Raw genomic sequence first — 16,497 nt, forward strand, 5'->3', positions numbered from 1 at the left:
CCAAGCTGTGGTTCCCACGTGCTTCAAACAGTCCATCATTGTCCCTGTTCCAAAGAAACAACAGCCCGCTTGCCACAATGACTACCATCCAGTAGCACTGACTTCAATTGTAATGAAGTGTTTTGAAAGACTGATGAGAGATCACATCACTTCTTCACTTCCTGCCACCATCGACTCATTTCAGTTTGCTTACCGGACTAATCGTTCCACAGACGATGCCATATGTCACCTGCTCCACACATCCCTGAGTCACCTGGACACTGGCAGAAGGAATTATGTTAGGATGCTGTTCGTGGACTACAGTTCAGCATTCAACACAATAATTCCCTCTAAGCTTTTCACCAAGTTGACGGATCTAGGACTCAGCTCATCACTGTGTCAGTGGATCCTCAACTTCCTCACAGACAGACCCCAATCAGTGAGGGTGGGAAAACAAGTCTCCCCCTCCATCTCACTCAGCACTGGAGTGCCTCAGGGCTGTGTTTTAAGCCCCCTGCTGTACTCACTGTACACTTATGACTGTGTAGCCACATCAGACACCACCTCCATTGTCAAGTTTGCTGACGACACTGTTGTTGTGGGCCTGATCTCCGACAACATTGAGACGGCCTACCTGGAGGAGATTAGGAACCTGGAGACCTGGTGCCAGGAGAATAACCTCCTCCTAAACGTCAGCAAGACTAAGGAGCTGATTGTGGACTTCACTACAAAGCAGGCGAGGAATTACAAGCCCCCCATCATCAGTGGCACGCCAGTGGAGGAAGTGGACAGTTTCCGATACCTGGGTGTCCACATCACTCGGGACTTGTCATGGTCCTGTCACATCAACACCCTGGTTAAGAAAGCTCGTCAGCGTCTCTTCTTCCTTAGAAGACTTAGAGACTTCCATCTGCCACTGAAGGTGCTCAAGAACTTTTACTCCTGCACCATCGAGAGCATCCTGACGGGAAACATCTGCACCTGGTTTGGGAACAGCACCAAGCAGGACAGACGAGATATGCAAAGAGTGGTGCGCTCGGCCGAACGCATCATTCAATCAGAGCTCCCTGACCTGCTGTCCGTCTACACCAAGCGGTGCAAGACCAAAGCTAGGAAGATTATGATGGACCTCTCCCATCCCAACAATGGACTCTTCTCACTGTTGAGGTCTGGGAAGCGCTTCCGCTCCCTTAAGGCCAAAACAGAGAGAATGAGGAGGAGCTTCTTCCCCCAGGCTATTTGGGTCCTGAACCAGGTGTAGGACTGGACTCTCCCACACACATCACATCACTATAAGACTGGACTCTCACACACATCACATCACCACACGCACTCTGTTTTTTCTTCATGCACACTTCCTATAATTTATAATCTCTATTTCTGCTATTTGCACATTTTTACTGTAAATTTCTAAGTTAAATCTGTAAATTTTGTAATAACCTGTAAATTGTAAATACTGTAAAATCACTGTCATTTAATGGTCGGGCATTGCATTGCACAGCTACAAGCATTTCACCTCATGTCATACTGTGTATGGTTGTGTGTGTGACAAATAAAATTTGAATTTGAATTTAAATAGATTGATGGATAAATAGGTACGTAGATACAGCATAGACTGATTGCTGATTACTGGACTATGGAGTCCTTAGCCTGAACAAGATTATTTAAAATCACCTGTGCCAATCTGAAAGAGCTGGAGTGAGTTTAGCTATGAAACATGGAATGGATTCAGAAAACCTCAAAACTGTAGGAGTTCAGAATCAGAATCAGAATACTTTATTGATCCCTGGGGGAAATTATTTTTTTGTTACAGTGCTCCATTATAAACCAACATAAACCAACATTAACAAGACAGACAATATGCTAAGTCACTCATTAACAAATAGCTGAAAAAGAAACGTGTAGTTGTAGCAGTAACCAGTGTGTTAAGTGGATGCGTTGTACAGGGAGATGGCCACAGGCAGGAAAGATTTCCTGTGTCGTTCAGTGGTGCTTTTCGGTAATCTCAGTCTCTCACTGAACGTGCTCCTGTGACTGACCAGCATGTCATGGAGTGGGTGGGAGGTGTTATCCAACATTGTCTTTATCTTGGACAGCATCCGCCTCTCCGACACCACCTTGAGGGAGTCCAGCTCCATCCCCACAACATTACAGATTAGTTTATTGAGTCTGTTGGCATCTGCTACCCTCAGCCTGCTCCCCCAGCATGCAACAGCATAGAGGATCGCACTGGCCACAACAGACTCATAGAAAATCCTGAGCATTTTCTGGCAGATGTTGAAGGACCTCAGTCGCCTCAAAAAATAGAGACGACTCTGGCCCTTCCTGTAAAGTGCTGTGGTGTTTTTAGCCCAGTCCAGTTTATTGTCAATGTGTACTCCAAGGTACTTCTCCAAGGTTGGAGAAGTAAATCCAAGAAAAACAATGACAGCACAATGGCATATCACTCTGTGATGTAAAAAAAAAAAAGAGAGAGAGAGAAAAAGAGAAAACTCTTTTAAAGCAAATAAATATTCCATCACTGAGGCACAAGTCAGCTGTGAAAACAAGGGATGCTGGATTTTTTTCAGTTGGAGCGTGCCACTTCTTCTTTTGTCCTCTACCTTTCCAGTTTCCTCAAATTTTCTAAGGTCAACATATGCAAGGTTTTCAGCTAATAGCTGTTTGTGAATGACAAGATATCTGTTAGACTGTATTAACTTTGATGCTCTATGCTTAGATAAGTTACAGGTCAGTGTTGAGTGTCTTAAATAGAAATTATTCATTTGAAAATGGTCAGATAAAAGAATTGGACTGAAAATGAAAAAAAATTGAAAAAGCAGATAATGTGAAAGAAAACCTGAAGAACTTTTGTTTAAAACCACTTTACAAAATTACAAGAATGTCTAGCTCTTTGGGATTTTTCTTCATCATCACCATCATCATCATCAACTTTATTTATAAAGCACTTTAAAACAACCACAGCTGACACAAAGTGCTGTACATTGGAACTGTAAAATAAAATTACATAAGATATAAATAAAACACAAATAAAAGAAGAGTGAAATAATTAATTAAATAACTACTTCAATTAAAAGAGAAACTAAATCTCACTGAGGTTAAAAGCCAAGGAATAAAAGTGGGTTTTAAGACGTGATTTAAGATATACTTTTGTGTTTGACTCTTTTGTTCCTCCAAGCCACAGGTGTCAAGCTCCAGTCCTCAAGGGCCAGTATCCTTTAACTTTTAGATGTGTCCCTGCTGCAACACACCTGAATAAATTTAGTAGGTCGTTAGCAGTTCAGCCATTTGATTCATGTTACAGCAGCTAATGAATGAATGAACATGGTGCAATAAAAGTACTTTTAAAAGTACATTTTTCCAAACACAAAATTTATTTAAATTTACTTGAGTAGGATTAGTGGTTGCCACCTCAGCATGCAGTCAAGACCTATAGTGTCTTGCTAACGATCTACTAATGTTATTCAGGTGTGTTGGAGCAGGGACACATGTTAAAGATTCAGGATACTGGCCCTCAAGGACTGGAGTTTGACACCTCTGCATCTAAGCAGTTGCACCAATGAGAATGCACCACGTTCCTGCTTGTAGTTCCTTGCGAAGGCTTTGGAAATGATACTTCCAAAACACCATTCTACCAGAACCCTACGGCACACATGAGTCAGGCTGTTACCACCACCGCTCAGCTGTGGGGGGCTACAAGTATGATGTAAACAGAAGATTCTGAGCAATCCTCCCTTATGATAAGGTCTGGAAATCATGGGCTGCACCTTTCTGTAGTGTTTCGCAAGAATAAATGAAAAAGCGTACTGGACAGCGCATATACCTTGGAGGTTTATGCAAACCATAATCTTGTCATTCCTGTTCTCCTTGGTACCTGGATTAGAGGGATGTGTTATGCAAACATGAGTTCCATGTGTGTAACCCATGAATCATAGAATGCTAACCTAATAGTTAGTATGTGTTGTCAGGGAAGTTTGTGTAATGTTAATTCACAAACTCAAAGTCAGTTAATGAGTTTATTGTCGGTTCACTGACACCACACAAAGCCCCAGTTTCTTTGTGACAAAAACCTTAAAGTAACAAGTGCCCAGAGATAAACTGGTTCAGGCCATCCTCTGCAGGTCACAGATGAAAGCTGGATTTCAAAAGCGTAACAATCTCCGTAGCTTTTCCCTTAAACATTCAAACACAATCTCTAAAACTGATTTAATCAAATTGCTGCTGGGGTCACTTCATTAATGTGGTCAAATTAATTTGACATCCTAAAATTAATATGAAGTTAAACCTTATTCCTAGGACGTTTATTTTAAGCATCAATGCAATACTGGAGTAGCACTAAACTTTTTATAGTTAAAACTAGTGATGTGACATTCTGTATCGAGGCTTCAAAGCTTGTGTCGAGTAATGGAGGGGGCGTTTCCGCGATGCGCGTATCGAGGCTTGCTTCATTTATGGGAGGAGCTGAAAATGAGACGTCCGAAGCCTCGCTGCCCGGCTGTACCACGTGACTGGTTCAGGAAGTGGTTCGAACTTTGCCGCGAGCTATGACAGAGATATAAACCCCTCAGACTTCATTCAAAATGTGGGTGTTTGATGGAGAGTTGCGGTTAGTGAGAGTTTGGAGACAGTTTGGAGGTTTATGAGAGTGAGGAGAGAAAGTCAGGAGAGAATGGAGCCAGCTAAGAAGAGGAGGATGTCCTCCCCTGTGTGGGAACATTTTGATCTTATTCCTCCCAACAAGGTAAATTTCTACAGAAGATGTATTGTCATGATACTGATGGTGCAATACAATTTATGTTAAGCTGTCTTGCCTTTTGTACAAGGTGAAGTGTTTGCTATGTGCCAGGGAGCTGGGATATAACAACAACACCTCATCCATGCTTAGGTACTACAGAGCTTTGCATGAGAATAAGGGGAACACCGATTGTGGGGCAAGACCAGGTGAGCCATCAAATGCAATGATAATATAGCATGCAGTAATGTTACTAAATGATATAACAATATTATACAACTGTAATAAGTTACGTGTGTGATATTTATATTTGTGCTTTGTTCTCCTGAGGAAAGACAATAAAGACAATCTCAAATAGATGAAGACCTGGTTAGCATGGTGATTGAGGACTCCCAGCCATTTAGCATTGTGGAGGACAAAGGATTTAAAAGATTTGTTAAATCATTAAATCCTAGCTATGTTCTCCCCACTAAAAAGGTCATAAAAGCAGTGAAAATTTAGTTTTTACTGAATAAAATGTGAACAGGCAGGACTGAGGCTCAAAGCGTCAGTGTGTAGCTGTCCATACCTCAACGTTACAAAAGCACAACCACTGTCCATACTCCAACCACACCTCACCTCACAGTAAATGATCATTTCCATTTTAAGCATTTCCAAATAATCATTTTCCATACTGCCAGTATAAATATACACAGTATACTGCCATCACTACAATATACATGTTTTACACACTCCTTTTGTTGTTGACATTTACAGGCTATGTGCAAAATGCCACTCTCTTCAAATTCATGCTAACTAATATTTTTACGTCCAGTAGATGTCCTACTAGAGCAAATGAAGCTTCAAGACGCTTTGCGCTGGGGTGAACCAATTGGATGAAAAGCTTCAGTGCTTCATGAAGCTTCATCTGCCCATCACTAGTTAAAACACCCAGACCAGTCATTGAAAAGTTCCACACACATTTAATATGAACAAATTGTTCATGTCAATGTCGCCCTCAAGTGGTCAGTGAAGTAGCAGATGGGGTTAATGAGGTTCAGCTGCTTTGGTGTTAATGAAATTAAGAGCAGCAACAATGAGACAAACCAAACCTGGACCCTACAAAGGTCGCACAGATAGTCCAACTCCTCCAGTGCGGCACATCAATAAATACCATTGCCAGAAGGTTTGCTGTGTCTCCCAGCACAGACTCAAGAGCACAGAGGAGATCCCAGGAAACAGGCGGTTATTATGAGAAAGATTTTTAATTTTTTTTAAAGTGTTCCTTGTGTTAACGTCAATGTCGCCCTCAAGTGGCTGAAAAGTAGGAGAATTTTTTTTAAAACAAATAAAATAAAACCAAAAGGCAGGTCAATCTGTCAAATAAAACTACAAACAAATATGTCACTTTAAAGGAGTCCTGATTAAACCGATTTAATGCCAACTTTAATTATCTCTTTTGTGTACATATTCTATTGGAAATACATGTTTATTTATGTATCTGTTTATGTTTATAATAACAAGACTAACTGACCAAAGGCTAGAAATTTCCAGACCAATGGGAAATCTGTTTTCCTTCTCTATTTGCTGATTTAATCCACTCCAAGAGAATCTTTATTATTCATAAATGTAATAAAATAAAACGCAAGCAACACAAGTGAGTAAATAGACAAATGTATAACTATATGCATCTAATGTATCTCCCGATTACAGAAAAAGTAAATCGCGTAACCCTTATTGATACTTACTGCTGGAATTGATCAGAGCTCTGCTGATTCGTGCGAGACGTGCACACTTTGTTCCAAAACACTGAAACGGGTAAATATATCTCCATATAAACCTATATATAGGAAATGTTTGGATAAATGAAATGTTGGAGAGTAATAATGCATTTCCTGATTAAAGAAAACTTATAATAAAACAGAGATGACTGTAACCCGTGCTGCTGTTATTGATCAGAGATCTGGAGCTGCCACGTGAGAGACGTGCACACGGTGCTTCTCCTCTAAACATGAAGGCATGGTACTAACACACTGACACACATGTAGGGGGCAGTGTTGCCAAGTGATTGACAACCACGAGGTGGATGCGTGGTTTGTGAACCAGATGACCCCTGTCTAGGTATTCTCGCGGGAACTCGTGTTATTTCTATCCAGTATACGGCTATTTTAATACCATTCGTTTACAAAGAGAAACTAATGTTATTCATTGGTAATAATACAATTCCCACTATTTCCCCCACGGGGTAAACTGACAGTGATATAGAGTAGAATACAACGCTCTTTTTACTCATTGTCACCGCCCTCGCGGACTGTCGTTTGGGAATAAACATTCGTACCCAATACACGCTGTCCCACGTGCCTGGTAGCTACTGCACAAAAACATGACGGCTGGCTGCTGCAGACTTGGGTACCACGAATGCAGAGTGTAGCAGCGTTTGGAAGCTGGTTGTCGTGACAGACCTTAAAACTTTGAGCTTGCTTTAACTCTTAGTTTGCAAGTGAAACTTGTAAAACTTTACGGTATCTTACGTAGTTTTGTCCGTGAGGAAAACTGTGGGGAAACTTGTATTTACGAGTTTCGGGGCTAAAGAAACAAAGAAAGTCGCTAGCACTTTTTGAAGCAGTAGTTAGGCCAAAATTAGCATGTCGGTCGACGCAAATCAAGTTAAAAGCCGTCCTATCCCCACCAGGGTGCTTACCCTGAAGGACTGGTCCCAGCTACCAGACTGTTACAGCCAAACACCCGGGGGTACCCTGTTCTCCACCACGCCTGGAGGTAAGAAAAACTGCACTGTGTTGTGTTTTTGTGTTATCAATTTATGTTTTCAGAACTCAACAGGAAAGAAAAAGGGGAAAACCCTCGAAAAGTTCGACTTTTGCTGGAAACTAATGGTTTGTGCCTACGTCCAAACGGTCACGCGTCATCTCTCGCGAGAGGCTGCACGCGACAACATAAGTGTCTGATGTAATATTAGTTTCCCCTAACGTCAATAAAAACAGCCCTCGCACTTGCTCGAGACCAAAAAGCGGGCAAAGATGGGGCCCCTGCCTCGTTTGTAGATTGAGAGCAGGCCACAGCCCCGTATGTTCACGAGTGTGCTTTACCTGCATCGAGTTGGTTAATACTCTAACGTCGGTGTTTTGTTTTTTCCTAAATTGTGTTTTCTTTTCTTTTTTATACATGTATAACTACATACATATTGTTTAAGTTCTGTAGTTAAACTTGTATCGGTAAGGCTTATAACAACACTGCCCCCTGTGACAAACGAAAACACGGTGGTCTGATCGGTGACTTGTTGCAGCGTCAAACTTACTGATTGTTGTCTCAAACACAACACGCCCAGTCTTAACTCGTGACTTTTAGGGTGTATGTGTCCGGCTGCCAGAAATGCAGAGTGATTGGCCTTCGCAGTGGTGGAGGAGCGGGAGGCCGTCCTATCCCTGCTTCTCTCTGTTCTGCATTTGAGGAACAGTAGAGAACATTCTGTACATTTTGAAGGGGGAGGGGGTGAAATGTGTAATGCATGGGGGAATGTAAACATTTCAAGAAAAAGGCCTAAAAATGGATGCCAAAGGACACGTGACAGGATGTCGCTACTGAGTTTTGACTTGAGTTAAACTTTGTATAGTGACACATTAAATTTTGCACACCCTATCAGGTCGATGCTTGTGTTGCTAACCCTAACCCTTTGTCACATGTAGCTGCATGGCGCAGTCGCTGCTTTCACTATAGGTTGCATTCCAGCCCCCTTCCCCTGCCCCATTTCCCTCTGCTTTGCTTCCCTTTGTCTAGGATGAATTGCCGTAACTGTTTTTCAACGTGTTTTTCCTTGTAGACGGTACAAACTCCATTTTGAAAAGAAAAATAAGTACTTTTAGGTTAATTCATAAGCATTTAATGACTGCTGTATATGTAACAGCTTTCTGCTGAATCAAAATATGAAACATGTGGCTTTAATCTGAAAGCATCTTGCTTCAAAGTGAGAATGTTTTGTGGTTTGATTTCTTGGAATTCCTAGAATTACTGTGACGGCTCTAAACATTGTGTGCACACAACCCTTTCCCCACTTAAATCTCTTCCAATACAGAATAATATTGTCCAAATCTCCAGATGTGCACCTTAGATCACTGCAAAGGGGCTTGAGTAATAACTAGGCTGCAGTTTGAGCTTGCAGAAGTCCAGCCTTTGTTCTGTTGTTTGACTCTTTGTTTCGATTTTAACCCCCACCCCCTCCTAAAACAAAATAGGCACCCGCATCATCTATGACAGAAAGTTCCTCTTGGATTGTCGAAACTCTCCTCTTGCTCGGACCCCCCCATGCTGTCTTCCCCAAATCCCAGGGGTAACTGTACCAGCCACACACTCCACGGGGAAGTTGCAGGATCTCAAAGAGGAGGAAGAAGAGGAAGAGAAAGACATTGCAGGTAAATGTCTTGTACATATAAGATTCATTTGTGTCACCACAACTTGTAATGTGGAATTTTACTTGATATATATTGAGTCTCCTGAAAGTTCAGAATCCTTATTGTTCCCTTTATTTGTGAGAGTGATGTCAGCCAACACAATTTTATCAATCTGAACACTCAGGATAAATACTGGGAGGGGAAAAAAGCTTTGCATGTGACTGAGGTGCCCAAAACAAATAGTTCAATAATTTGTTTTGCAATGTGCAGCTGTTGGGTTAGGGTGGTGGGGGGCATGCCAACACTGATAAAAGGGATTAATAAGCTTCAAGGCATATGAGCCCATGAAATGGAACCTGTTCTTAAGTAAAACGGTTTTTGATTCCTGTCTTTTTCCTAACCCCTGAGGGGGGGGGGTGTGTGTGTGTGTGTGTGTGTGTGTGTGTGTGTGTGTCTCGCAATTGACATTAAAGGCTCCACTGACTGTTTTATGATTAAGTCGAAATGCTGATTAAGCCAGCGTGTCCAGCCTTAACCATCATATGCATACAGCCTGCTGTTCTTGCAGTCCTCAACTCTGCAGCTGAACTGTTTGTTAGCTGTTTACCTTTTTATTAAAAAGAGGCCAGCAGTTTATTGGTAAACAATCATGTCTGACAAAGTGACTTTGCACGATTAACAGTTCAAAATCTGGTTATCTTAAACTGCATAGATGTTGTTCCTCTCTTTAGAACCATTTTAGCTGTCTTTTGATTGGCGGCCCCTCATGGATAGAAGCCAGAAAGTTGTGTGAGATGATCATATGTTCAGGATATTGTTTTCTGGGCAAGGAGAATAAAACAACTCAAGGAATGAGCATTTAGACGAGTGTTAAGCCTGAGCTTGTGACTCACTGCGATTACTTGTACAAACACAGCCAAAGATTCAGATCATAATGTCACAGGCTGAGGAAAAGCATCATATTTCCACTTTTTTTTTTTTTTTTTAAAGTTTAATGTCTTTTGGTAAACAACTTGACTTATTATTATTATTGATTTCCAATTAGAATATTGTGACTTGCTAGAGATAAAGTTCCTTATTTTGGCAACAAATCCTCTAGTGGGGCTTATTGTGGCCATGTGACCAAAGGTTGGGTTCACAGTTTAGTCATTTGTTATTGACTGAAGTACATGCAGCTATCAATCTGCCCTCCTCCATTCCTCCTGTCAAACTGAAGACCATGAGGATTACACGTGACCCCTGCCTACTTGTCTCCTTCTTTGTGTGGGTAAAAACACCCAAGACGTGCCGTGGGTCTTGTTTTTATGTTCTATGTCCTTGGTGTGTCCGTGTGTTTTTTGCCCCCTTGATGGTTTCCTTTGCAGTGATAAGAGCTAGTTTGTTCTCGTCGCCATTGTCGGTTAAGGTGTGGCTGCAACCGCACAAATAAGGTGATGGCAGATTATCAAACCTCACTGTTTTTAATCTCAACTGTTTTGTTTTGTGCTTTTTTTTTTTTTTTTTTTTTTTTTTTTTTTTTTTTTTTTTTTCCCCCCCCAACAGATGACAACCAGTTTGAGATGGACATCTGAGCTGCAGTATTACCTCCTGTGGAGATGTTTAAATGCCTCCAAGGTCATCACTGACCGTAACGCATTACAAATGAAGCTTTTTCACTTTTCTTTTTTTTTTTTTTAAAACGAGTAAAAGCTTTTGTCTGGAATTAAAGAATGAAAGCATAAAAGTAGGGTGCTTTTAACCCTACAAAAGTGTTTATTGTACTAAATGGGTTGTTTGGTTGCTGATTCACTTCAGAACTGTAGCAGGATTAAAAAAAAAAATCCATTTTGATTTCACTTTTTAAAATCTTTGTAAATAAGAAACTTGTACTATGTTGCTTTTTTTTTTTTTTTTTTTTTTTTTTTTAAATCGAGGGACTATAAGATGATCGTACCGAGACATATGAAGTTGGTACTTTCAATGCATGCATCATTTATCATTTCCCCCACCCGCCCTAAAAAGGAAGGTTGACTTTCTTTGTTTGGTAGACAGGTGTCACCTAACATTGCGGGGGTGCCTTCTGAAATTCAGGTCCTACTTTGTTTTGTATAGAGGAAGTGATGGAATGTGAAGAAATTCAAATAAAGGCTGTGAAAACTGTCAAATTGTTTCTTCGCTTTCTTTTTGTCCATGTTTTAGCTTTTAAGCTGCACACTAACATAAAGGCCTTGTAACTTAAACTTTTACCATTTCCAATAAAGTATATATTTCTCTAAAGAGAAATGGTCTACAAGGGTTTCAAGTGTTAATGTATTTTTATGACCCCAAAGGATAGCTCATAAAGTTTGATAACATGTACTTTGGGTAAAGTACACGTCTGTGCTTTATGTCAGGTTTTCTCTGTGCTCAAATGGACTCAAATGGAGCCTGTAAGCCTGGGCTTCACGTTTAGTAAATGATTGTGCTGCCTTATTTCACAGAAATCCACTATAGCCAGTGTAGCTAAGACGATGACCCTGTTACACCTTGTAACAGAAAAGCATGTTGCCATGCAAAAATGTATATTAGGCAGTTAGTATGTTGCATTACTTGTGTACTGATACTCTTGTATTCTTAAAAAGGGAAATCCACATGTGCATAGAAGCTCAATTTTGCTGATCTGTGTGAAGTAAAATGGTTATTTTTAGGCTTGTGGTTCTCTGAATGTCAGGAACAGGGCCAGACTGAATATGATTTTTCTAGAAGGTGGGAAATAAAATTTTTTTTTTAAAAAAGTCCTTCCAGTCAAAGTTTTGTGGATAATCCCCAGCTATTCTAGTCTGCATGCTGAAGTATCATTGTCCAAGATGCATTTATCAGTGCGTGTGTGGGAAAGTTAGAGAAAAAGTATGAGAACCACAGCTTTAGTCTTTATCCTGGTATTATGCACCGTTTATGTTGATGGGAAATGCAATCTTGAATTTTCAGACATAGCAAAAAAACACTGAAAAATCTATTAAGTGTTTTTTTTCTTTCTTTTTTTTTCTAATATTTATCAGGAGTGGCTTTGAAGCACAAGGCTGCCCAGAGTCATGTACACTGTGTCTCCGGCCGTGGCCACTCAGCAAGGTCAGTGCTAGGCATGCTGGCTTATTCCAGACACTGGCAGTCTATAGATCAGGGAAACTGACTGTGGAAGTAGGTCTGGTCTTAAGGAATGAAAGCAGCTGCACCTCAGAGGCCAGACACAGTAAAACTATACCGCAGTATGGGGGCGGGGGTATGACACCTGCTGGTATTTGACCAGATAGTCATTTCAAATATGTAATTGTGGATTTACTGAGTATTTTAGCTAATAATAATGACAGTCTATTCTGAGTGGAGTATTCAAGCAAAAACGGACAAGCAGCCCCTGCCCCACATTGTTCATGTTTAATTTTGTGACATCATTCTGTTCAGATGTTGAAGACATGGTTTTGCAGATATTATTACCAACCACCTCTAATTAATTAAAGCAAGCAGTGTAGTAACTGTAGTTCCTTTAAGAACAAGCAAATTAAATGTGCTCTGTTAGCTTGTATTAGCTCACCTTACAGCAAATACAATGCTCAGACAGCAGGTTAACGTTTTGCTTCTGTAATAATTCTAGACTAGACTAGACCATCGAGGTCACCATCTATCAACGATATTTGGCTGAATTCTGGCTGCATTGAGCTGATTTTACAGCTGAATCCAGGCTAAAGTAAGCTACAAATGTTAGCCAAGGTTTTCAAACATATTTTGATTTATTTCTTTATTTTTAATAAAGTACGTAAATGGACTTTGCATGCTCATTGCCAGCTCTGTTTTTTTTAAATTCTTGGACTCCTCTAGAGTGGCTTTACATGACTCACAGTTCAAAATAATCCCTGTTTATCTTACTGTGGACTTCAGTGCAGGCTCTCAGTTTTTAAACTATCTGAAACAAGCTATTTTGCATCCAGTATCTGTGTATCCATTATTGCGACAGTATATATATGAGATAAACCAAGGGAAAGGATGATGGGTCGACTTCAGAGAAATGATAAGAAAGGTTTGTTGCAGCAATAATAAGTCTCAGAGTGAGCGAGATTTACTTAAGGAACTCTATTGCAGGGCATATGACAGCCTATCGATACCTCCGACATCTCAATATGACAAGATATAATAGCACACATTTCAGGAGTGTAGTAGGCCATTATGATGCTTTTATACAATGCATTTTCACTGCATTGCATACATTACACTGTGTCCAGCAAGCAGCTGATCCTGAAATGTTTTGTGTTGTTGATGAGTGGACTACCAGTCTCTGGTCTGCTGCACATTTGTGAAATGTTATTTTGGAAAAAATATGTCTGTGCTGTTGAAAACAACACCACAGATGACCACCCTTGCCATCCAAGTTCAAATGAACCCTGGTAAACTTGCTCCAGTGCCCTTTTCCAAAGAGTTAAGATCCCTTCTTTGCGTCTTCGCTCCTCCCAGTTTCCCTGTAAGAGGGTCGGGTAAAGCTGGCATGGCCGATGAGGATCTATTTTTATCAGCTGCTCCTGTGCTCCTGTTAAAGCCGAGCAGTACAAGTTCAGGATGAATCGCCCGGGTGACGATGTAAACAGACACTCAAACACACAGCCTACTAGGTGACATATATCCTGACAGGAAGGGGCCTGGAGGGGTGGGAGTGGGCTGATGCAGGCCGCATGTTTGACACATACACGCACACAAACTCAATTTCACATTACTTACACCACAGGAAAGCCAGCCAGCTGTTTACCAGGATTCCTGTTGAGCACATGAGTAAAAGAGTACACTGTAAACGCTGATTCCTCGATCGCTGTTACACTGAAATTTAATATGAGACACTGTCAGATGTTTCTTGGATTACATGAGGCTCATATGATGCTTGAAAACATTTCATTGTAATTTATTTTTTTTTACTATATTCCCTAGAAGTGATCTTTGAAAAGTATTTTTGAATTGTTTTTCATGTATTCAGAACTGGTCTGTGATGTTTACAATGCAGGCTACACCGTCTTGCATTTGGCTCAGTAACGCTGACGATTTCTTCACTGTTTGTTGCACAATCGCTGCTGTTGCCTAATGTGTCACCGGTAACTTTCATCAACAGACTTTCTGTGCATGACTTTACGCTTCCGCTGTAAACATACTGTGCTTAGTGTGCATATGTCAGAGATCAGGGTTTCGATACCCAGTGGCACCACTGGTTTACAGCTCTGTTTGTTGATACAGGTGTCCTGTTACACATACTCAATGTGCAAGCCTCATCACATGTTGCTACATGGAATTCTTTGCAGAACAGAAATCATTGCCTTTTAAATTCAACTGTCAATAGCAGAGGTCACGCTGTCCAATTTCTGGTATGCTACTCATTCATTAAACAGAATATCATGTATTGTCAAACATCCACCATACCTGCTGCTGAAACAAGCATGTATATACTGTATATATAGTAACCAGTTATCCATCCCTTCTTTATTTCATAATTTATTCAAACATCTTTGCACTCCTCACCATTGCACATACAGTGTGGATATGCCATACATGTTGTTACTATACTGGCTGTTCATTCTGTTTACACTGAATGCAAAGGGAAAAAAACAGAGCCCAGTTCCTTGTATGTGCACACATACAGATTCCGATATATAATAGTGAAGAATTATATTTTGGTTTAACATCTACCAGTGATTTAAAAAAAAAAACCCTTATATGTGAGATATGCCCAGGTTGGTTTGTATTACAGTTACTTTACAGTGTAATAAGATAGATATAAGGGTGTTATTGTCTTAGAAAACATGATGTATGTTAATGAATTTGTAAATATTATCCAGCAATATATATTGATGTAAGAATTACAGATCCTTTTTTGGTTTCATAATGAGTACTTACAGCTGGGAAAACAAACTTATACTTCTAATGGAGCTATTGACATGAAATCATTACCAGATGTTGGTAACATCCCAAATAATCTGTGCATACAAAGAAACCAAGACAAATGAGTCCTTAAATTAAGCCATGTGTAGTGGCGTGGAATGACACAAGGACATATGAAGAAAGGGAGGTGTGAAAAGGCATTGAAAGCCTTAGCCAACTTTATATCTCAATGTCACCAGGTGATGTTGAACCTATCCAAACAATTAATAAATGCATTGAGCAAATTAACAACTGGATGTCTCATAATTTCCTTCAACTGAACAAAACCAAAACTGAAGTACTTATCTTTGGACCCAAAAAAGATCGACTAAATATCAGTAATCAGCTTAAACTGGTCCAACTAGAAACTACTGACCAGGCCAGAAATTTAGGTGCAATAATGGACTCAGACCTGAACCTCCAGGGCCACATAAAAGTAATAACAAGGTCAGCCTTCTATCATATGAGGAACATTTCTAGGATTAAAGGACTGATGACACAAGGAGACCTAGAAAAACTCATCCATGAATTTATCTCTAGCCACCTTGATTACTGTAACAGTATCTTCACAGGTTTACCTAAAAAAATCAATCAGACAACTGCAGCTGATCCAGAACGCTGTTGCTTGTGTTCTCACTAGAATCAAGAAAATAGAGCACATTACCCCAGTTCTAAAGTCATTACACTGGCTCCCTCTAGCTCAGAGAATAGACTTTTATTAGTTTATAAATCATTGAATGGGCTAGCACCAGAGTACATTAGAGATCTGCTATCATGGTACAAATCATCTAGATCAGTTAGGTCCTCCAGCTCTAGTTTAGTGACTGTCCCTAGAACCAGAACTAAACATGGAGAAGCAGCTTTTCGTTTCTATGCTCCTCACATCTGGAGCGCACTATCAGGAGAATGCAAAGCTGCAGAGACACTGAACTCCTTACTTATTTAGACTTGCTTATGAGTAACTGATCTTATTATGGCTTTCTACTTGCTTGTTTTTAATTTTGAATTGCACCTTGAATTGCCTTGTGCTTAAAGTGTGCTATACAAATAAAATTGCCTTGCTTTGCCTAGAAGCCAGCTGAGATCTCTCTCTATTATGAATGCAATCCTGCCCCCTATCAGTGGAAATTAGTACTAGCTGGTTCAGTCCTAACTCATGGCCTATAAGAAAGGTTTCTCATTACCAAGGTGTCACAGCAAATGCAGCTTATGACGGGTAAACCTTATTGTTGCAAGACAGTAGGAGCCTTACTGTTGCAGAAGATACTGATGGGATCAGTTACGGGCATATTTCTGACCTTCAGGATGTTACAGTGAATTAGGGAAGTGGAAAGAACATCATTTCACGATAAACCAGCCACAATCAAACGTTCCTCACAAGATTTCTGATAGAAGAGTCAGAACCTCATCAAAAGAGTTGTCCAAGAGCCAAGAACCACTCGGGGAAAGCTTCAGAAAGAACTGTGGTCTATGCTAAGCAGCCAGACTTGGATG

At 40.4% G+C, this 16,497-nt stretch overlaps 1 protein-coding gene across 1 annotated transcript; it reads left to right on the plus strand.

Moving 5' to 3' along the window:
• The first annotated feature begins 7,048 nt into the window (after window positions 1–7,048).
• On the plus strand, window positions 7,049–11,240 carry eif4ebp3l (eukaryotic translation initiation factor 4E binding protein 3, like). The gene is made up of 3 exons (XM_014412052.3): window positions 7,049–7,468; window positions 8,941–9,117; window positions 10,639–11,240. Exons 1-3 carry the CDS (start codon window positions 7,336–7,338, stop codon window positions 10,665–10,667), a joined length of 339 nt encoding a protein of 112 aa, XP_014267538.1. The 5' UTR covers window positions 7,049–7,335; the 3' UTR covers window positions 10,668–11,240.
• Window positions 11,241–16,497: the final 5,257 nt, after the last annotated feature.

The sequence above is a fragment of the Maylandia zebra genome, linkage group LG2 (assembly GCF_041146795.1).
Source record: "Maylandia zebra isolate NMK-2024a linkage group LG2, Mzebra_GT3a, whole genome shotgun sequence".
Lineage (NCBI taxonomy): Eukaryota > Metazoa > Chordata > Actinopteri > Cichliformes > Cichlidae > Maylandia > Maylandia zebra.